We start from the raw sequence: 22,134 nt of genomic DNA, 5'->3' as shown, positions 1-22,134 counted from the left end.
TTCTGTTTCCAAGATTTTGGATCATGTTTACTATCATTATTCTGAATTCTTTTTCAGGTAGACTGCCTATTTCCTCTTCATTTGTTAGGTCTGGTGGGGGTCTGCCTCACTACTTCATCTACTGTGTGTTTCTCTGTCTTCTCATTTTGCTTAACTTACTGTATTTGGGGTCTCCTTTTCGCAGGCTGCAGGTTCGTAGTTCCCATTGTTTTGGGTGTCTGTTCCCAGTGGCTAAGGTTGGTTCATTGGGTTGTGTAGGCTTCCTGGTGGAGGGGACTGTTGCCTGTGTTATGGTGGATGAGGCTGGATTTTGTCTTTCTGGTGGGCAGGTCCATGTCTGGTGGTGTGTTTTGGGGTGTCTGTGGCCTTATTATAATTTTAGGCAGCCTGTCTGCTAATGGATGGGGTTGTGTTCTTGTCTTGCTAGTTGTTTGGCACAGGGTGTCCAGCACTGTAGCTTTCTGGTCATTGAGTGATGCTGGGTCTTGGCATTGAGATGGAGATCTCTGGGAGATTTTTGCCGTTTGATATTACGTGGAGCTGGGAGGTCTCTTGTGGACCAGTGTCTTGAATTTGTCTCTCCTACCTCAGAGGCTCAGCCCTGACGCCTGGCTGGAGCACCAAGAGCCTTTCATCCACACGGCTCAGAATAAAAGGGAGAAAAGAACAAGAGAAAGAGAGAAAGGGAGGAAGGGAGAAAGGGAGGAAGGAAGATAAAATAAAATAAAGTAAAATAAAGTTATTAAAATAAAAAATAAAAAATAATTATTAAGAAAAAAAATTTTTAAAAAAAAACGGACTGACAGAACCCTAGGACAAATGTTTAAAGCAAAGCTATACAGACAAAATCACACACAGAGCATACACATACAGACTCACAATAAGAGAAAAAGGGGAAAGAAATATATATGTTTGCTCCCAAAGTCCACCTCCTCAATTTGGGATGATTCATTGTCTATTCAGGTATTCCACCGATGCAGGGTACATCAAGTTGATTGTGGAGCTTTAATCCACTGCTCCTGAGGCTTCTGGGAGAAATTTCCCTTTCTCTTCTTTGTTCGCACAGCTCCCAGGGTTCAGCTTTGGATTTGGACCCGGCTCTGCATGTAGGTCACCTGAGGGCGTCTGTTCTTTGCTCAGACAGTATGGGGTTAAAGCAGCAGCTGATTCGGGGGCTCTGGCTCACTCAGGCCAGGGGGAGGGAGGGGTACGGATGTGGGGCGAGCCTGCGGCGGCAGAGGCCAGAGTGACGTTGCATCAGCCTGAGGCGCGCCATGCATTCTCCCGGGGAAGTTGTCCCTGGATCACGGGACCCTGGCAGTGGCGGGCTGCACAGGCTTCCGGGAGGGGAGGTGTGGAGAGTGACCTGTGCTCGCACACAGGCTTGCACAGGCTCCCGGGAGGGGAGGTGTGGAGAGTGACCTGTGCTCGCACACAGGCTTCTTGGTGGCGGCAGCAGCAGCCTTAGCGTCCCATGCCCATCTCTAGGGTCCGCGCTGATAGCCACGGCTCGCGTCCCTCTCTGGAGCTCCTTTAAGTGGCGCTGTTAATCTCCTCTCCTCGCGCACCAGGAAGCAAAGAGGGAAGAAAAGGTCTCTTGCCTCTTCGGCAGCTCCAGACTTTTCCCGGACCCCCTCCCGGTTAGCTGTGGCGCACTAGCCCCCTTCAGGCTGTGTTCACGCAGCCAACCCCAGTCCTCTCCCTGGGATCCGACCGAAGCCCGAGCCTCAGCTCCCAGCCCCCGCCCGCCCCGGCGGGTGAGCAGACAAGCCTCTCGGGCTGGTGAGTGCTGGTCGGCACCGATCCTCTGCGGGAATCTCTCCACTTTGCCCTCCGCACCCTGTTACTGCGCTCTCCTCCGTGGCTCAGAAGCTTCCCCCTCCGCCACTCGCAGTCTCCGCCCGCGAAGGGACTTCTAGTGTGTGGAAACCTTTCCTCCTTCACAGCTCCCTCCCACTGGTGCAAGTCCCGTCCCTATTCTTTGTCTCTGTTTATTCTTTTTTCTTTTGCCCTACCCAGGTACGTGGGGGAGTTTCTTGCCTTTTGGAAGATCTGAGGTCTTCTGCCAGCGTTCAGTGGGTGTTCTATAGGAGCAGTTCCACGTGTAGATGTATTTCTGATGTATTTGTGGAAAGGAGGGTGATCGTGTCTTATGCTTCTGCCATCTTGAAGCTCCTCCCCCCCTTGGTTTTTACCCAGTCTGCTGGCCTTCTGCCTGCCCTGCCCCCCAGGTTTATCCAGTCTAAATTATTTGTTTAATTGTGTTTTCTTATCTTTAAGCTGCCATTGTCATAATCACAGTTATTATGTTCATAGCTTGTGATAGGTTACAGGAGCTTCACATATACTATCTCATTAAATCCTCACAACTGTAGTTGGCTAGGAACCACTGCTTTTGCACTCATTTAACAAATGTTTATTGAGAGGCTAGCAGCTTTACACAAAATAGCTCTTTAATTCCTTTAGCAATCTAGCTAGTTGGATATTATTATATTTATCATGATTTTATAAATGTAGAACAGGGCTAGAGAGGTTACGAAACTTGTCTAAGGTGGTAGTTTATGAGTAGAACCAGGATTCAATCCCAGGTCAATATGATTATGAAGCTTGTGTTTCAGCTAGTGCTGTGCACATCTCACAGATGAATAACATCTTCTTCCTGTCCTTTTGTTCCAATTGTTTAGCCTTCGTGAAGGCAGTCCAAGTGGTATGGCTATGAATTGCTCTTCCTTGCAGCCTGAGAGTGCTGAAGTGTGCATAGCTGAATGTGCTGTCCTGTTGGATTGGTTTCTTTGGTCTAGAAAATATTGAAAGATTCAGTTGTAATAGACAGAGAGTTTATTTCCTGAGATGGAAGGAAAGAAAGTGAAGGCAAGTATGAAACTAGATAAATTTCTAACAATAATTGCTTGGTGGGTACTGTTGAGGGCTCTGCTAGATTAGGGAATGTGAATTCATAGAGATGCTAGTCAGTTTAGCTATGTGGTTTATCTTCTATAGTGTTTAGTGTTTTGGATTTAAGAATCGATCATTGATCCAAGGTTGGAGTTTTGACTGACAAGTACAGCAGAAGACTAGTAGTGCAAGGGACCAGATTGCTCATGGAAAAATAGCTCAGATATTTAACTATGAAATCTAGGCTGGGTTAAAAGGAAGAGATGCCATGAGGGGCCCAGTAGACTAAGAGAAAACAGAGCAGTTAAGAAATGAGAGGGCACTGTAAGGTTGAAGGTTGACTATAAAGGGAAAGTTTGCAGAATAGAAAGTTCTGGTCAGTGGCTGGGATTCCAGCATTTGATATCGCTGAAGTAGTACAATTCAGGTGATGACAAAGTCCAAGATGTGGCCCAGGGAGTGGGTAGCAAAAGTGAAGTTGAAGGGAAGGTAATTTGAGTTAAGGAGTCCCAGGTATTTCAAGGCTAAATTGATAAATGGGTCATATACATAAACCTTAGAATCTTCTGGAATTATGGCATAAATTGGGATGGAGACAGATGTTGGGAGCCAGGTTTCAAAGCCCTCAGTGAATAAGAGAATAATGCTTTTAAAAAGCCGGTTAGATGACAGTGACTAGAAGGCCATAGGGTAAAGATGTCAGGAGTCCCAAAGGATGATGATTTTTTCATAAAGGGAGAATTACACCTTGGAACTAGCAGAAGCGAGTCTGGAAAATGCCAAGTCCTATGGTGCTAGCCCCTTCCCTGATGGTCCTCAGTAGAGACAGTGGTAGAGATAGCACTGCCCTCCGGAAAGAGCCAGGCTTACTTTAAAAGCATTGTGTGGAAAATTTGAGGATTAAGAAAGGATTGGGGTGGGAGTTGGAGTCAATTATGGCAGAACAGGAATAAGAAAGTGCAAAGGAATAGAGTGGGATGAGAGTAGGAAAGACCAGCAAATACAAACTTTCATGTGAGGACAAAGAAGAAGCATGCTTTTTGATCAGCCCAAAGATAGCAGGTTGATGGAGATGGTTAGAAAGTCCTTGGGCATAAGATGTTTTTGGTGCTGGGACTGGCTAAATGTCTTAGACAGTGTTTGGTCTGGTCTTATTTTTGATATGCTAATGCTGTGATTTCAATTTAAGAGTGGAAAGAGCAGATAAGATCATTGAGCTGAAGTTGGCATTTGACAAGTACAGCAAAAGACGTGTGTGCGTGTGTGTGTGTGTGCGTGTGTGTGTGTGTGTGTGTGTGACTGCTGGCAAAAGCAATGAATTGCCAGCAACCTAGTGCAAAAGTGTACTTGGTTGCAGTCAGGTGTGACTGGTAGATTGTAATCACTTCAGTCTCTGTTGTTTTTTGTACCTTTTTTCCTCACTGCCTCCAATTAAGTAGAATAAGAAAGAGAAGCAAAATAGGAGAAGAAAAGAGTTAAAAATGATGAGAGATGGAAGAAAACTTAGTAACTAGTGACACCTAGAGAAACAAAGTACAGTTAATCATAGTGCCAAGTACAAACAGATAAAAGGAAAGGTACTAATTATTAGAGAGAAATGTATCCTCTCTGGCAATGTAATGCAGTACAAAAGACAGAAACAGACGTAATAGAACCCATTCAGAAGGAGTGTTTAATTTAAGCCAAAAGATAAAATACTTTCAAATACTTTCATCTCCAGAGGCTTTGTTTCATGCTAGCCTTCTATATTTACATAGGCAAAAACAGTCCAACTGTCCTTTATTGTTTTTAAACCCGTGGGTAGAAGTGGACAAGCCTTCCAAAAGAGCAATAGTTTGAGAAAACTGTTTATGGGATTGTATCTACTTAAAAGAGACTCTTAGAAAAAGCCATAGAATGTTTTCATTTTTTTAACCTAGCATTCTACTGCCAAGTCTTAGTTTTAAATGCCAAATCTACCTTTCAGGAAAATTTATAAGCTTAGGAAATTTTATTTCCTCATGAGAACATTTTACCGTTGGCAATTAACATTGTACTAGATAGCTTTTTACTGAGAACATCTCACATAAAACAGAGTTTCTGTGCTCTAATTTATATATTCGCATGGTGTGTTGTTATTTAACAGGCTTACATGACTCAGAATCTGTAAATAATAGCTACCCTTCCAGTCACTTACAATCATATAAGGTTAGATGAATCGTTGTTCTGTCCCACTGATGTTACTTTGTGCTTGAGTTTTAGCCTGCGTTGTTTTGGATGCTCTCTTAACCCCAGTCTGAAAGTTCCTTCTTCCCCCACATTAGGACCACTTGAATGCCATCTGCATACCTCACTCTCTACAGCAAATTGTAATGTTAGATAGGCGGAAATTAAGGATATATAATTCTACAATCTAGCACCCAGCATCATATTACTGTTGTTACATAAAATTATCTACATTAGTTCTAGTGTCTGAATTTTCTTTTTTTTTTCTCTTGGCCTAAGTGCCAGATTTTATAGCCTGCCCAATACTCCAGTCCTTTTAAGACTGAGGCTCTGCTTTGCTTTTACTTATTCTCTTTCCACCCAGGTTAATTCTCTTCTGAACCCCAGCTTTGTGTGTGGGAGCCTGCTATTTGATGACTGACTAACCTAAGTACCAACTTGTGCCAGTCTGAATTTCTGTTTGCTTGCTGTTTGTGAATTTTCTGTAGCTGGATTCTATCTGCCTGTCTGGATGTCCTTTTACTTCATGTTGGACTTTTTGATACTGATTGTTAACCACCTGTTACCATCTTCTCCCAGCACAGCATACGGTTCTACTTGCCAGATTGAATTTCTTTCTAACACTTTGGTTTGGATCCATGCCCTGGCAAGAACTGTGAAGAGTTAGCCTACCACAATTTCATAGGTGCTGACAGAAGTCAGTAGACTCATGAGTCAAAGAGAAAGGACTTTACTATTCAAGGCACATCAAACAGCGTGACCTTCTTGTTGGTCCCCCTCTGCCCCTAAAGTCCCATGGAGCCAATGCAGAGGGCGACCCAGGTGGATGCTCTACACACAGTAGGTTTTATACCATAGCTGAGAAGGCCAAGCTTAAGGAACACAGTTTTTTATAGAGGATTATTAGCAAACCTGTCCAACTTTTACCTCACGAGGTGATAATATCTTTATTATACTGAGCAGTGAACAAATCTATTCTTTGCTCCAGAGAGAGACGCTATCTCTATCTTCCAAGGCTGTGCACTATACAAACATCTTTGAAAAGATAGTCCCAAACAGAAGCTGTCAGTGCATCTGACATATGACACACAGGGTAAAAGACCCATGGAGAATTGTCTCCCAGTGTCCTCTTGTACTTGCCTACTTTCAGAACAGATCTGCCAAATCTGCCTTGCTCTGCTGCATTTTTTACAACTTTATTTGTTTATGGAGATAAGACAGTTTTCTTATGCTGCTACCTTTTGCCTGACTTAAGTTTAGAAGCCATATTCTAAGATGACTTCTTTGACATAACTATAATTTTGTTTGTTGACTGTATGTTTGTTTGTTTTTTTGCGGTACGCGGGCCTCTTACTGTTGTGGCCTCTCCCGTTGCGGAGCACAGGCTCCGGACGCGCAGGCGCAGCGACCATGGCTCACGGGCCTAGCCGCTCTGCCGCATGTGGGATCTTCCTGGACCAGGGCACGAACCCGTGTCCCCTGCATTGGCAGGCGGACTCTCAACCACTGAGCCACCAGGGAAGCCCCAATTGTATGTATTTTATAGCCCATAATATTCTGTTGTCGTACAGTCCCTGTTATGGCCTAACTTGTCATTTTATTTTGTATGCAGTATCCTTTTCCTCCTTCCATCCTGAGTGCTAAATTGTACTGGTTGATGTTCCTTCACTAAGGTGCACTAATATTCAGTTTTAGAAGCTCTTGAGATACCAAGAATGTTTTCTACCCACATAAGATTCTGAAAGAAACAAGGACCTTAAAAGTCTTTTGAGGGGTAGGTGGCTGTTAGAGTCCTTATTACCCACAAAACAGAGCTGTTGTGTCTTGTATTGGAATATGTGTTACTCTCTGCCTCCACTGCTGTTTCTAAGCCCCACTGCTTTTTTTTTTTTTAAATAAGCAAACATTGTTATAGTTTAACTGGCAGATTTTTTCTTACTATAGATATAAAATGACGGTGTGGCATATCTGTAACATCTCAGTATACAAAGAACAGTACTATCAACGTACAAATTCTACATCTTGCTTCCTTTAGTCATTTCTTTTTTTTTTTAATTAATTTGCCATACATATACATATATTCTCTCTTTTTTGGATTTCCTTCCCATTTAGGTCACCACATTAAGTAGAGTTCCCTGTGCTATACAGTATGTTCTCATTAGTTATCTATTTTATACCTAGTATCAATGTAAGCCCCACTGCTTTTAATTTCTCTTAACTCTTTTCTGCCCCTTTCTTTACTTCCCTCCACATTGCTTCTTTCTTATCACTCCTGCTTCTTGTAGCTTCTCCTATGCTGAACCGTTGCTCAAAATGTTTGGCCCTTTTGGCCATTGCCAATCAGAATGTTTCTTTCTTTACAAAGTCAAACCAATCAATCATCATAAAAATGACAGGAGTGTTCGCAATTGTCCACATCTCTTTTCTTCTTTCTGTATAGTCAGTACCATAAGGACTCAATGTGTTTTGAATGAGTACTTTTTCATAATTCTTTTCACTGGCATTGCTTTATTTGGAGCCATCAGGCGAGACTTACTGGTTTTTAGCTTCTCTGTTTAAATTTGGTGTTCAAAGGCTACTGCCCTTAAGACAGAGGTTTAATTTTTTTTCCCTTTCCTTTAGAAATTCAGCTATTTCTGAGTTCAGAACCATTCTGAAAGCCATAAAGCAAATTATGCTTTATTGGATGTTTGTACTGGTATTGAACTTTAAAGAATATAATGTTCATTTGGATTTATATTTTAATATATATGTAAACATTAAAAATGTTTAATACTTCATATTTCTTGCTATTGTGCCTCCTACAGTGGCTCTTATTTTTTAAAATTTTTATTGGCATATAGTTGATTTATAATGTGTTAGTTTCAGGTGTACAGCAAAGTGAATCTGTTATACATACACATATATGCATTCTTTTTTATATTCTTTTCCCATATAGATCATTACAGAGTGTTGAGTAGAGTTCCCTGTGTTATACAGTAGGTCCTTATTAGTTATCTGTTTTATATATAGTAGTGTGTATATGTCAATCCCAATCTCCCAGTTTATCCCTCTCCTCCCTTTTCCCTCCTGGTAACCATAAGTTTGTGTCCTACATCCTACATTGGTTCTTTTAATACTGCTCATTGTTAGCTCTTCTTCCCTTAGAATCTGGGAGAATTTTTCTGATAAAACTGTTACATTATAAAACTGTAAACTTATATTAAAGATGAAAAATGGAACTCCAAATGAATGTATTAATATAAGGTTTATATAGATATAGACCAATAGAATAGATAGCCCAGAAACAACCTTCACTTATGAAAATCATATGGTCAAATGATTTTCAACAAGGGTGCTAAGACTATTTAATGGAGAAAGGATGTTGTTTTTCAACAAATGGTGTTGGAAAAACTGGATATCCAGTTTTCATTTCATTTTCAGCCTTTATTCCAAAGAATGAATTTGAACCCTTACCTAACACCATATACAAAAATTAACTCAAAATGGATCAAACACTTAAACATAAGAGCTAAAACTATAAAACTCTTAGGGGAAAACATAGGGTTCTTCATGCCATTGGATTTGGCAATATTTCTTGGATGTAACATCAAAAGCACAGGCAACAAAAGAAAAAATGGTTATTTTGGAATGCATCAACATTAAAAACTTTTCTGCATCAAAGACACTGTCAACAGAGTGAAAAGACAACCCATGGAATAGAGAAAATATTTGCAAATCTATATCTGAAAAGGGTTAATATCAGAATACATATAAAGAACTTCTACAACTCAACAGCAAAAAATAAACAGTCTGATTAAAAAATGTGCAGAGGACTTAAATAGACCTTTCTTCAAAGATATGCACATGGCTAATAAGCACGTGGAAAGATGCCGAACGTCACTAATCATTCAGAAAATGCAAATGAAAAGCACAATGAGATACTACTTCACACACAGAAGGATGGCTATTATTAACAAACAAACAAACAACAAAAAAAAACCCAGAAAATAACAAGTGTTGGTGAGGTTGTAGAAAAATTGGAACACTTGAACACTGTTGGTGGGAATGTAAAATGGTGGTGCACAGTAGAGAAAACAGTATGGAGGCTCCTCAAAAATTTAAAAATAGGATTACCATATGAGGGAATTCCCTGGCAGTCCAGTGGTTAGGATTCCGTGCTTCCATTGCAGGGGGCACTGGTTTGAAACCTGGTTAGGGAACTAAGATGTTTCATGCTGTGCAGCATGACCAAAAAAAAAGAATTCCCATATAATCCAGCAGTTCTGTGTCTAGATATACACACAAAAGTATTGAAAGCAGGGACACAAACAGATATTCGTACACCCATGTTTATAGCAGCATTATTCACAATAGCCAAAAGGTGAAAGCAACCCAAGGGTCTATTGATGGATAAATGAATAAACAAATGTGATATATCCATACAGTAGACTATTATTCAACCTTAGAAAGGAAGAAAATATTGGCACGTGCTACAACATGATGAACCTTGAAGACATTATGCTAAGTAAAATAAGCTAGGCACAAAAGGACAAATATTGTCCTTATATGACTCCACTTATATGAGGTACCTAGACTAGTCAAACTCACAGAGACAGAAAAAGAATGGTGGTTGTCAGAGGTAGGAGGGAATGGGGAGTTATTGTTCAATAGGTGTAGAGTTTCATTTTGGGAAGATGAAAAAGTTCTAGATTTGGATGGTGCTGATGGTTGTACAAAAGTGTGTAAAGTGTGTATGTATTTAATGCCACTAAGCTGTACACTTAAAAATGGTAAATTTTAACATTAAAATTAAATTAATTTAAAAAGAAGGTTTGTAGTAGACACAATAGGTTATCTAGCCAACATTTATCATCTCCTTTTATCCTTGTTGGCGGAGTCCCTATTTTGTTTAGGTGTGTAGACCTTGCCTATGTGACTTAGGGTGGGGACCCTGTAAGGGTAGATATTTTTGGTCAGTGAGATGGGAAAGGAAGTGAACTGGGAGATTTCTGGGCAAGGTTTTCTTGCTCTCAAGGAGCATATACCAGAAAATACTGTCCCATTTTCTTCTAATGAATATTGTACCTGAATGTGGCACCTTGAACTATGCATGAGGAAAAGCAGCTCCAGGATAAAGTAGCTGCTGAGTCCAGTAGGGCAGAGAAATGGAAGGAACCTGAGGCCTTGGTAAGCTCCTTTTCTGCTGATCATACTGGGCATGGAGGCTTTCCCTCTGAACTTGTTTCATGTGAGGTGATCTGTTTCCTTCCTTGTTTAAACCAGTTTGAGTTGAGCTTCTGTTACTTGCAGTCAGAAACATCCTAGCTGAAATGAGACATTTCAGAAAGGTAAACTGTTCCCACAGAATTAGCTTTTCTAGTTTGCGGAAGTTATTTGAAACTTGAGTCAGGCTTAGGTTAGATGTCACAGTGGTGTCATTTTACCTTTTATTCATGATTTGCTGGCTCCTTTGATGGGTCTACTTTTGAAGTCATCGTGTTTATTATTCTAGAATTGTAAAGTGTACAGTACAATTGACTGGAAATGAATACAAAGTGTTGTTTTTATGGCACTTTTATATTTGGCAAAGTATTTTCTATTTTCCTTATGTTTATGCATTTTTCAGAATACCAGGAATTGTACATGAAAAACAAAAAAGAAACTTTATGTTTTAAATACATCCTTTAATTATGTACATCTCTTTATTTGATGAGAATTTTGGAAGGTTTGAACTGAAAGAGTGTATTTATTAGGATGCTTTTGTTTTGCAAGTAACTGAGAAACCCAATTTAAACTGACTTAATGTTTAAAGGAATTTATTGGCTTATATAACTAAAAAGCTAAAGATGTGTTACATTTCGGGTAAAGCTTGATCCAACAGCTTAACTGCCTTTTTATCCTTTTCATAATTCAATAGTATCAGCTTTATTCTAGTGCTAGCTCCTCCCACAGTATTAAAAATGGTCAGCAACAATTTGGGCTTATGTGCTTTCTTCATTTGTGTCCAGCAGGGGGAGTTTTCCCAATTTTTCTTTCTCCAACTTTGGTAATAAAATCACTGGCTTCATTCCGAATAGACCAGTTTAGGTCATAAATCCATCCCTTTGTCAATCATTGTAGCAGGGAGGATGGAAATATGCCTATTGGCTTAAGCTATTGATTGGCTACCCTTGGAGGTGGAGGTGAGGTCAGTCCCATTCAGATTACATGCTGATGTATGGAGGATAGGTGGGCTTAGTGCCACCCGCAATGTCCATTTTACAAGGAATGGAAAGAAAGGAAGCCATCCATCCCCTGTGCCAAATATCATTAGATATTATTTCTGTGTTTCTCTTTTAGTGTTACATTGTTTTTCTTTTATGTTTTCATCTCATTAGCAAATTGTTTGCAACAGAAAACTATTTGGCAGCTATTAATGCATACAACTTAGCCATAAGACTAAATAATAAGATTCCACTACTGTATTTGAATCGGGCTGCTTGCCATCTAAAACTGAAAAATTTACACAAGGCCATAGAAGATTCTTCTAAGGTATGTGTATCTATTTATTTATATATGGTGCTTTAAAATTGTTATGCTCCTATTTATTGGTTTAAATGATGCCCTTTTGTCAGTTAAATTTGAATAAGTGAGATGCAAGGATTTTAAGAATCTTGCTTATTACATCTTTTTACTGAAAAAAAAATTTTTTTTTTTTTTTTTTTTTTTGTCCATGCCACGTGGCTTGCAGGATCTTAGTTCCCCAACTAGGGATCGAACCTGTGTCCTCTGCATTGGAAGCACAGAGTCCTAAACAATGGACCCCCAGGGAATTCCCCCCAAAAAGAATTTTTTTAATGGACAAGGAACTAGTGTTTCTTGAGACTTCAAATTCGATTAGAGATCCCCTATCAATTGTGCTGGTGTATCAGTTGAAGTTCAGAAGGAAATTAGTAAATGGTTGTCATTTTGTGCTCACCCTTTTTCTTATTAAAGTTTTGCAGACTTAATGCGAGATAGAAGAACACTTGGTGTCACTACCGCTTGCACAGTAAAAGGATATCTCCATGATCATTCTTACATTTTCAGAGTAACTTAGTATATTCTAATTTCCATTATGAATATCATGTCATTATCTTAAACTTCTAGTTTTTTCTTTTTTTTTTCCCCATCTCAAAGTAACTTTGTTTTAAGGGAAATCACATGCAAAATCTCTTATGTGTCTCCTTGAGATTGAGGATACGGAGGAAACAATCAAGTCCTCATATTTTGATCTCATTAAGCTATTGAAGATCTGACAATATTTTTATGATCCAGTTTTCCTTTTAGTAGCATAATTTCAGGCACAAACAAATATTTATTGAATGAATGAATAAACTGAATCACCAAATTTAAATATAGAAGCATTATATATAGTATATTTAATACTATAATTAATAGCATTAATTAAATTAATGCTATTTAATCATCCCTGCTAGTAAAGTTAAAGCTGTAGAGGTTTCAAATGATAAACTAAATCATAAGTTTGGGGGCAAGGGTATGAATCTCATATAGGAACAATTGAACAAGTCCTAAAATTGTTCAACATAAATGTATGTATTTGATAAATTCCTGTCCTAGTTAAGCCAAAAATTTAGGTGGGTGGGGGCTTGAGGATTGTTTTAAAGTTGAGTTTTGTCATGTTTTTGCTCAAGTTTAAATTAGGAAATTATATTTTTCCCTATTTTTTTTTTTTTTTTGTAAGGCACTAGAATTACTGACACCACCTGTTGCAGACAATGCTAATGCAAGAATGAAGGCACATGTACGACGTGGAACAGCATTCTGTCAACTAGAATTATATGTAGAAGGTAAGAAATGACAGAAATGGGTTTTTTTTTTGTTTCTTTTTTTGTTTGTTTGGTTTTTTTTGCGGTACACGGGCCTCTCACTGTTGTGGCCTCTCCCGTTGCGGAGCACAGGCTCCGGATGCGCAGGCTCAGTGGCCATGGCTCACGGGCCCAGCCGCTCCGCGGCATGTGGGATCTTCCCGGACCAGGGCACGAACCCATGTCCCCTGCATCGGCAGGCGGACTCTCAACCACTGCGCCACCAGGGAAGCCCGACAGAAATGTTTTAAGTTCCAAGTTATACTCTAAAAAAATGTCATTGCCATTATTCAAGATGACTCCATTATTTTATACTTTTAGCATTTAATTTATTCTTTGCAATTTATCTGACAAAACAGAAAATGATTTGAAATATTTTTAAAAATCATTGTTGTAGAGGGGCATTAACACAAGATATAAACATCTCCCTAGGTGTAGGGAGATGCTGTAGTATCAGACAAGTTTTTTGTGGAAAGATGTGTGATAAATGAGTCACTTAAGATATAATAGAAATTTTAAAATGAGCTTCTTTGGTCAGACACACAGACACTACATACATACATATATCCTTACATACATTCATAAGCTCAGAAATAACTGATCTACCACAATGTATGATCAATTGCTTATTTTTGTGAGACCATACTAAGGTTTGTAATTCAGTCTCATGTGTATGGAAGCCATATTTATTTAATTTTTATTGTTTTAATTTAATTTAATTTTTATTGTTTTCCATTTTTAATGTAATTAAGGACTATTTGCAGTTACTCATGTTGCCCCCGAGTTTTATCTTCAGTGCTCTTCTTCCCATACTTCCCTACCCAGATTCCCGTTCAGTTTCCCTTTATTCAAGGCCTAAAGGCCTATTCCTGATGATGTCTTGCCAGGGAATTGGCTTTAGCTTATAAAGTTTTATTATTTCTGACTTGTTTGTAAGCTTGTTTCTGCCATTTTTAGATTTTTCTAACCAAAGCATCCAAATTAGGTTTATATGCGTATCCTTTTTTTTAAGAGTCTTATTCAGCTTCTTGAGGATAAAAATTATCAAGACAGGAATGAAACACTGTAAGCATTCTTTAGGAATTATAGCATCCTAGACTTTTTTGAGCTAAAAGGACCCTTCCTTCATTTTAAAGATGAGAAAATGGAGACATAGAGACGTTAAGTGATTTGCCTGAAGTGGCATGGCAAATCAATAGCACCTGGAACTCAAGTTTCCTTAGAAATTCTTCTCACTGATGTTTTTGTTGAAGATTTAGATTCAGTTATATATTTTTAACAACCAGTCCACAATGCTTTCCTTTTTAACTAATTTTCCTCAAAGAAATTTTGTAGATAGGATAATTAGAAAAAAAAAAGAGAGCACAAACTATAGTCTATAAATTATATAAAGTATGGATTGAGTCTACCAAAATTATTTTTTTAAATCTAGAATTTTGAAATAAGATGACATTTATTACTTTTTCATTGAGGTGATAAAAATGTCCTTTTATATATGAGTTTTGAGTCTATTCATGCTTTAATGAATTTAAGCTGTTAGCTTATTTGTATTTCAGTTTAAAATAACTGCTTCTTACTGAATCTTGAATGAAATCATAATTATTTCTGAAATTACTGAAAAATTTCTTCAGTTTCTTAGAGACCATGTATGTGAAAATGGGAATCTGACTAAAACCTGTTGCTTGTGTTGAACCATGGATTTAATGATTCTTTTTATTTTTAAAAAATATCGTTTAGATAACACATGTATTTATAAAATATTTTATTCATCATCATTGCTACATAAATATAGGCCTACAGGATTATGAAGCTGCCCTTAAGATTGATCCATCCAACAAAATTGTACAAAATGATGCTGAGAAGATTCGGAATATAATTCAAGGAACAGAACTAAAATCTTAATGACTACTAGAAGCAACTAGGTATTGTACTAGGTATTGTTCTAAGTTTTACAAAAATAACTGGAGGCATTAGGAATCTGTGCATATTATGGCTGATTATACAGAATCACTTTCTCTTTAGTTCTGTACAGGGCAGAATATTATAAATCTGTTGAAAATGAAATGTTTGATTTCAGTGGTTTTTGAATAAGTAAATCAAAGTAAGAAGAATCTATTTTAATTATTTGTTTCATATTACAACACAATTATATTTTTTTGTTACTGAATTCAGCTTGCCCTTATAACTAACAAAATATTTGTTGGTGTGATTACCAGGACACTTACTGATTCATTTTTAACAAGGAGAAGTTTAAAATAAAAGATTGTATTTATAAAGTATTTTTGTTTGTATTAAATACTCTATTTAATTGTCTGAATGATTGGCCTTGTTATAATCAATACTGATGTTTGACTCAGTTTCCAAATGCACAGAACCTTCTTTTAAAAAATACTGCTCCACTATCTGTTGTTTGAGGTTAGACCAGTTTACCCTAGTAAAACAACTGTTTGGGAAACCTTATCTTCAACTTTAGCTGTGGGAAGTGTTTGCCAAAGTGTCGATCATATTTCATAACACTATCTGGTGATGATAAATTTTCTAGTGAGATTTTTTTCAAGTACCTTCAAGTACATAAGGAAAAAAACAAAAGAAGGCAGCAGGGACTTCCTTGGTGGCCCAGTGGTTAAGAATCCTCCTGCCAATGCAGGGGACAGGGGTTGGAGCCCTGGTCCGGGAAGATCCCACATGCCGCAGAGCAACTAAGCCCACACGCCACAACTACTGAGTCTGCGTGCCACACCTACTGAAGCCCGTACGCCTAGAGCCTGTGCTCCGCAGCAAGAGAAGCCACCGCAATGAGAAGCCCACACACCGCAATGAAGAGTAGCCCTTGCTCGCTGCAGCTAGAGAAAGCCCGTTCGCAGCAACAAAGTCCTAACACAGCCAAAAATAAATAAATAAATATTTTTAAAAAAGAAAAAGGAAGCAAATGTGTAAATGTTAACTTAGAGTACTATGATACTGACACTGGATTGCACCACCACTTGTGTTGTAGCTCTGTGATAATGCAAGCATTAAGCAAAAGCAGTACAGCTTCCCTTTTGCATCCAATAGTTGTCACATTTCTCTGTGATTATATGTAGAGAATTTTTAGGAAAACAAAACAAAATTTTTAGGAGTAAGCTTTATAGTATTTGTTCATGAGGTGTCATTCAAGTGGATCATAAAACAGCCTCTTTCTTAAAAAAAAATGCAGTACTTTTTTTGAATATGTAAGAGTATCCTAGTTCAGCAACCTTGAAATTTTTACTTCTATAAAGCAACTCTTGATAACTTCTATAGCAGTTCTGCCCAGTTATCAGAACTTCTGGTGAGACAGGATTGCTTTTTTCTTATAATCAACCCTGGTTTGGTTTTTTTTGTTTTAATTAATTAATTAATTTATTTATTTATTTATTTATGGATGTGTTGGGTCTTTTTTGCTGCTGTGAGTGGGGGCTACTCTTTGCTTTGGTGCATGGGCTTTTCATTGCTGTAGCCTCTCCTTTGCCAAGCACGGGCTCTAGGCACACGGGCTTCGGTAGTTGTGGCACTCAGGCTTAGTACTTGTGGCTCACAGGCTCTAGAGCACAGGCTCAGTAGTTGTGGCGCACAAGCTTAGTTGCTCCGCGGCATGTGGGATCTTCCCGGACCAGGGCTCAAACGCGTGTCCCCTGAGTTGGCAGGCAGACTCTCAATCACTGTGCAACCAGGGAAGTTCCCCTGGTTTGCTTTTATTTTTAAAAATAAATGTAACCAAAATAGAGGTGGTTCTTCTGTTTGACACATACCAGTTTGACATTCAAAATACTTTAACCAAACTAGTCTTTCCTCAGGCTCTTCCTGTTGCAGGAAAAATGGGGCACACGAGTATGGTCATGTCCCAGGTCTCGGGTGAGTCCCTGGGACAGGCTGCCAAGTGAGGGTCTTTGGCTTCGCGCAGGAAAGAATTCAAGAGCGAGCCATAGTAAAGTGAAAGCAGGTTTGTTTAGAGAGATACACATTCCATAGTCAGAATGTGGTCCATCTCAAAAGGCAAGAGTGGTGCTGAGGTGTGGGGGGGATAGTTTTTAAGGGCTGGGTAATTTCATAGGTGGGAGGATTATTCCTACTATCTTGGACGAGGGGCAGGGATTTCCAGGAATTGGGCCACTGCCCACTTTTTGGCCTTTTGTGGTCAGCCTTGGAGCTGTCATGGTGCCTGTGGATATATCATTTAGCTAATGTATTGATATTACAATGAGCGTGTAATGAGGCTCAAGGGCTACTGGAAGTTGAATCTTCTGCCATCTTGGACCTAGTTGGTTCTAACTAGTTTTCTGCATCCTCAATGGCTGTGTCATTCTTTTAAAGGTTGTACCTGACCTGCCCCCTTCCCTCCTGTCTCATTCCTATTACTGTCCCAATCAGAAAACAAAAACTGGCCCCAATAGCTACCCTAAGAGCAAAAAAATCTAGTTTTGGAGGAGGTAGAAGAAGGGAGTCTTAAGTAGTTATTTATTCTTTTTGACCCTATCCTCTAAGTCTTGGTTTAAAAGCAATAGACACTCATTTGTATTCACTTGACCTTTTTTTTTTTTTTTTTTTTTTTTTTTGGCGTTACGCGGACCTCTCACTGCTGTGGCCTCTCCCATTGCGGAGCACAGGCTCCGGACGCGCAGGCTCAGCGGTCATGGCTCACGGGCCCAGCCGCTCCGCGTCATGTGGGATCTTCCTGGACCGGGGCACGAACCTGTTTCCCCTGCATCGGCAGGCGGACTCTCAGCCACTGCGCCACCAGGGAAGCCCTCACTTGACCTTTTTTGAGCAATCTTCTACTAAGGGACTTCTGTCTTAGACTGAAGTAGTGATAGAATTAAAATATAGATACAGACATTCCCATTTCATTTATGATAAAAACATGCTTCCCAAATAATAGTGTTATCATTAAAGCCTATGAATAAAAGATTATTAAAAGAAAAAAATTGTCATGGTAGTCCTTTGACATGACCAAGCCAAAGAAGGAAGGATTTATTACTTGCAACAAGTAAGGAGAACACTGGGGATCTTTCCCAAGGCAGTGTCTCCCAGAACAGCAAACTTAGGGAAGTTTTAAGCTAAGGGTCCATGCATATTCATGAAGGAGCTTGAGCAGAGAATTCTGCGTGGAATTGGGCAAAGGTCAACAGAGATCCAAGCTTTAGTTGACTGAAGTCATGAAGGTCAGAAAAGGTCAACATCATCATCCCTTAGCTTCCAGTAGATATGGTGGTTGAGCCCTGGAGGGGGTTTAAATTCTGCAAAACAGCTCAAGAAAGTGCTTCAGGCTAATCTTTACCATTGAAACAGATCTGGAAGTCTTTTATTATCTGATTTGTTATCTTTGTTGTTGTTCCTTCTCTTGCCTGATAAGAGTCCTTTGTTCTTTTGTTCCCTTAAGATTATTATTACTGAGGGCAAGCATTGTGGCCAGGCTTAGATCACAAAATGGCTTAGGCCTAAAATGGCTTCTCTTATGTCAAGAAAGCCATGCCTGGATCTCTTTCTCTGAGGACCCCCTACCATAACTGCTTATTACATAAATACACAGTGTACACATTAATTAAAGAAAACTTTTCCGCAAATTTGGTAATAAATATCAAAGCTATATCACAATTTTGCATGCAAAGGAGAAACTGCTAGTTAGTCCATTTTGCAATTGATGCTTTATAGAAATAGGAAATGTTAAAAAAGAGTTCAAAGTCTGAAGACCTAATTGGCCTTATTCAGTGATTCATGATTTAAGCAGTATCATATCTAGCAACTAGAAGGGCCCTCTGAAGAGTTGTACAAAAGGGAAGGTTTTTATAGAAAGAAGGGGCACAAGGGAGCTATTAATGAAAAAAAAAAGGATTATTTTTAGCCTAAGACATCTTTTTGCTGGGAAAGGTTTTGTCAGGCAGATTGCTTCTTCTTCCTTTAGGGGGTTGGGGGGAGTTGGAGAGGGCCCAAGTGACAGATTACCTCTTGGTGCTGACCAGCAAATTCCAAATTGATTGATTAAGATTACATTTCTGGGAAAGGTCAAAACTGCAGATAGGTTAGGTATTAAATCATGGGCTTTTAACACAACTGCTGCTATTTTGGGCCTGTGATTTTTCTCTTTAACAGAAATAATAGGAAATAGGAATAGAAAATAATTAGATTACTGTTAGACTAGATTTTTATTTTATTTATTATTTAAAATATTTATATATTTATTTGTGGCTGCACTGGGTCTTTGTTGCTGAGCATGGGCTTTTCTCTAGTTGTGGCGAGTGGTGGCTACTGTTCGTTGCAGCGCGTGGGCTTCTCATTGTGGTGGCTTCTTTTGCTGCAGAGCACGGGCTCTAGGCGCGCAGGCTTCAGTAGTTGTGGTGCTCAGGCTTAGTTGCTCCACAGCATGTGGAATCTTACCGGACCAGGGCTCGAACCCACGTCCCCTGCGTTGGCAGGCGGATTCTTAACCACTGCACCACCAGGGAAGTCCTAGACTAGATTTTTAAAAAGAGTATTTCCTTACATGCTACTTGCCTCTTGACTGACAATCACTTGAGAGTCAGCTAGGGTGGGTAAGTAACTAGTTTCACAAAATGCGTCTCTATCTCATTAAACGTGCTTAAGCATTTTGTCAGGGATGCTCATTTCCTCCTTTCTTTGCAGAAAGAGAATTACATCAAGCAAAAAAAAGATTTGTCCCAGACCAGATTTGGGATAACTTTTCTTTTATACATTTTAGCTCTTTACTGACAGAGGTAAAAGTATTTCTCCTAATAGATAAATGCTGTCTAATAGTTAAATGGAAAGTAAACACATGTATTTAAGTAAACATATCCTGTTCCAGTTTCCTAGTATCACAAAATACTAGAGCTGGACAGTAGTTACAGCAGTGAAAACAAGTATTACAGGAACTATTACAATAGGAGAAAAGAGCACTCAGTATAGAACTGGGTTCAGTTCCTACTACAGAATGGACAGGTGATGATTTATAGCCAAGGAGCAATAGTGGGGTCGGGGGGAAGTGGGGAAGGGGGTGGCTTGTCAGTGGATAGAAAATTACTGAGAGGAAACATCAGGGATAGGGAGATTCTGGCTAAACTAACCTAACAGGATTCCTGCTGAAGGCAGGCCATTTTGATCAGATATCTCCTGGGAGATGGTGAGAGATGAGGAATTTGGTTAGATATTGAAGGTGATCAGATGTTGATGGTAGGATTGTGGTTAAACCGATTTAACAAGATTTTTTTTTTTTAATCTTATTCTCTTCAATTAATCAACATGACCACCAGTGACACAACACTGTTATTGACACACAACATTCAAAAGTGGGGCCTCTCTTCACTCCAGGGGGACAAGTCAGGTGAGTGGGGCTTCCCTCACAGGGGCAAAGGAGGCGGGGCTGCTCACCTGAGGGGCGGGTGTCATGGAACCCACCTCTTGGTTGTGATGGTTTCGAGTTTCCCCACCATTCAGGATTCATGCCCATGCTCCCTTCTGACCTCCATATCCATAGCAGTTTCAAGTTTCAGCCTAAGCTCAGATCAGTTTCTACTCTCCCATTTGCTTTCACCAATGACCCTGTGACCCTGTGTTGCGCTCCTCCACGAGGGCACTTCTTAAGAGTCAGGCTTGCGTGGAGTTGAACGAGAAGGTCTAACAAGAGTCTTGTTACAACTGGGCTCCTAAGGACAAGGCCCAAGTGTTACCTGAAAACTGGGTTCACCTCTTGGTGGATGTTGAGCCAAAAGACGCAACCAAGGGAAAGAGCGAAAGAAGGACCCATTTATTATTTGCAATAAGTAGGGAGAACATGGGCGATCTTTCCCAAAGGAGTGTATCCTTGAACAGCAAAATTAGGGAAGTTTTAAGCTAAGGGTACATGTATATTCATGAAGGGTCTTGGCTGGTGTATGCATATTTATGAAGGAGCTTGAGCAGAGAATTCTGCACAGAATTGGGGCAAAGGTCGACAGAGTTCCAAGCGTGATTGAAGCTATGAGGGTCAGAAAAGGTCAACATCATCATCCCTTAGCTTCCAGTAGATCTGGTGTTTGAGCCCTGGAGGGGTTTAAATTCTGCAGAACAGCTCAAAAAAGTGCTTCAGGCTAATCTTACCATTGAAATGAACTGAGTCTTTATTATCTGATTTGTTATCTTTGCTATTCTTCCTTTTCTTGCCTGATAAGAGTCCTTTGTTCTTTTATTCCCTTAAGATCATTATTACTGAGACCTATTCAAAAGCAAGCATTGTGGCCAGGCTTAGATCACAAAATGGCTTAGGCCTAAAATGGCTTCTCTTATGTCAAGAAGCTGTATCTGGTTTTCTCCAGGGAACCCCTACCCCATCTGCTTACACAAGGATGAGGCCTAGTTGAAAAAGTGACTCAGAGGAGCATGTTTAGAGTTTGGTCAAGGAGAGACCACTTGCCATTGGCAAGCCAGGTTCTTTCCAACAAACCTCATCTATGTGGAGAATAAAAAAGCAAAGGACTTTTGCACATACCATCTGGGGAAAAGGTTGGTATATGATCTCCCAAGAAGCCTGATAACAAGGGTGTGTTTCATTACCTTATTGAATTTATCTGGCTCAGTCTCACTCTCAAAGACCCAAGAGCACCCTCAGAGCTGGCCCATCTGCAAGGATCAGAGTCACATTAACCAAGCTCAGGAGACTAAATAAAACAGATTGCCTACTTATTATTAATTCATAATCAGAAATTGACTGAGGATGTTCATTGTCACGGTAGGTTAAATGAAAATTCACTTCTCTTTATAAGCAGATTTGATATGGTAAATCAAATCATAAAGTTGCTTGGCAAACAGGGACTCAGAACACGGATGATTAGTTTAATGAATGGAATGTTTCATGGCATCGTGTATGCAACTCTACATAACAGGCTTCCTTTTTCCTACAAAGTTTAGGATAATTCCCTTTGTTACAAGCTTTAAGCCATACCTCACTGTAACTAACTCTGGTGTACTAACAATAAAACCAGGTTAATTCTTCAGGTCATGACAAGGTTACCAGCATCTTCTCTTTGAAGTGTGATTTGCCCTTCTTTTTTTTTCTCTGAAAGAACATTAGTTGAGTAACTTATTTAGTTGATGTTGTGATTTGCCCTTCTAAAATGTTTTAAAGGCATATGACTCTAAGACCATCTCTCTCTTAAGATACTCTCTTCAAGGAGCTACTTTTTCTTTTTTTTTCTTTTTTTTTTTTTTTTTTTTT

The 22,134-nt window shown here is 39.4% G+C and overlaps 1 protein-coding gene across 3 annotated transcripts in view; it reads left to right on the top strand.

Moving 5' to 3' along the window:
• DNAAF4 (dynein axonemal assembly factor 4) overlaps positions 1-14,960 on the top strand; it is a 91,815-nt gene extending 76,855 nt beyond the window's left edge. For 2 of the 3 annotated variants that reach the window (XM_055087962.1, XM_024128946.2), the window contains exons 7-9: positions 11,460-11,613; positions 12,806-12,911; positions 14,722-14,960. In XM_055087962.1, coding sequence (XP_054943937.1) covers positions 11,460-11,613; positions 12,806-12,911; positions 14,722-14,831 — 370 coding nt within the window. In that variant the 3' untranslated portion in view covers positions 14,832-14,960. The remainder of the gene's footprint in view (positions 1-11,459; positions 11,614-12,805; positions 12,912-14,721) is intronic. The other variant, XM_024128947.1, reaches the window with a different exon arrangement.
• Positions 14,961-22,134: the final 7,174 nt, after the last annotated feature.

This window comes from Physeter macrocephalus, chromosome 11 (assembly GCF_002837175.3).
Source record: "Physeter macrocephalus isolate SW-GA chromosome 11, ASM283717v5, whole genome shotgun sequence".
Classification (NCBI taxonomy): domain Eukaryota; kingdom Metazoa; phylum Chordata; class Mammalia; order Artiodactyla; family Physeteridae; genus Physeter; species Physeter macrocephalus.
The sequence above is the reverse complement of the archived record's forward strand: the minus strand, read 5'-3'. Positions and strand labels throughout refer to the sequence as shown.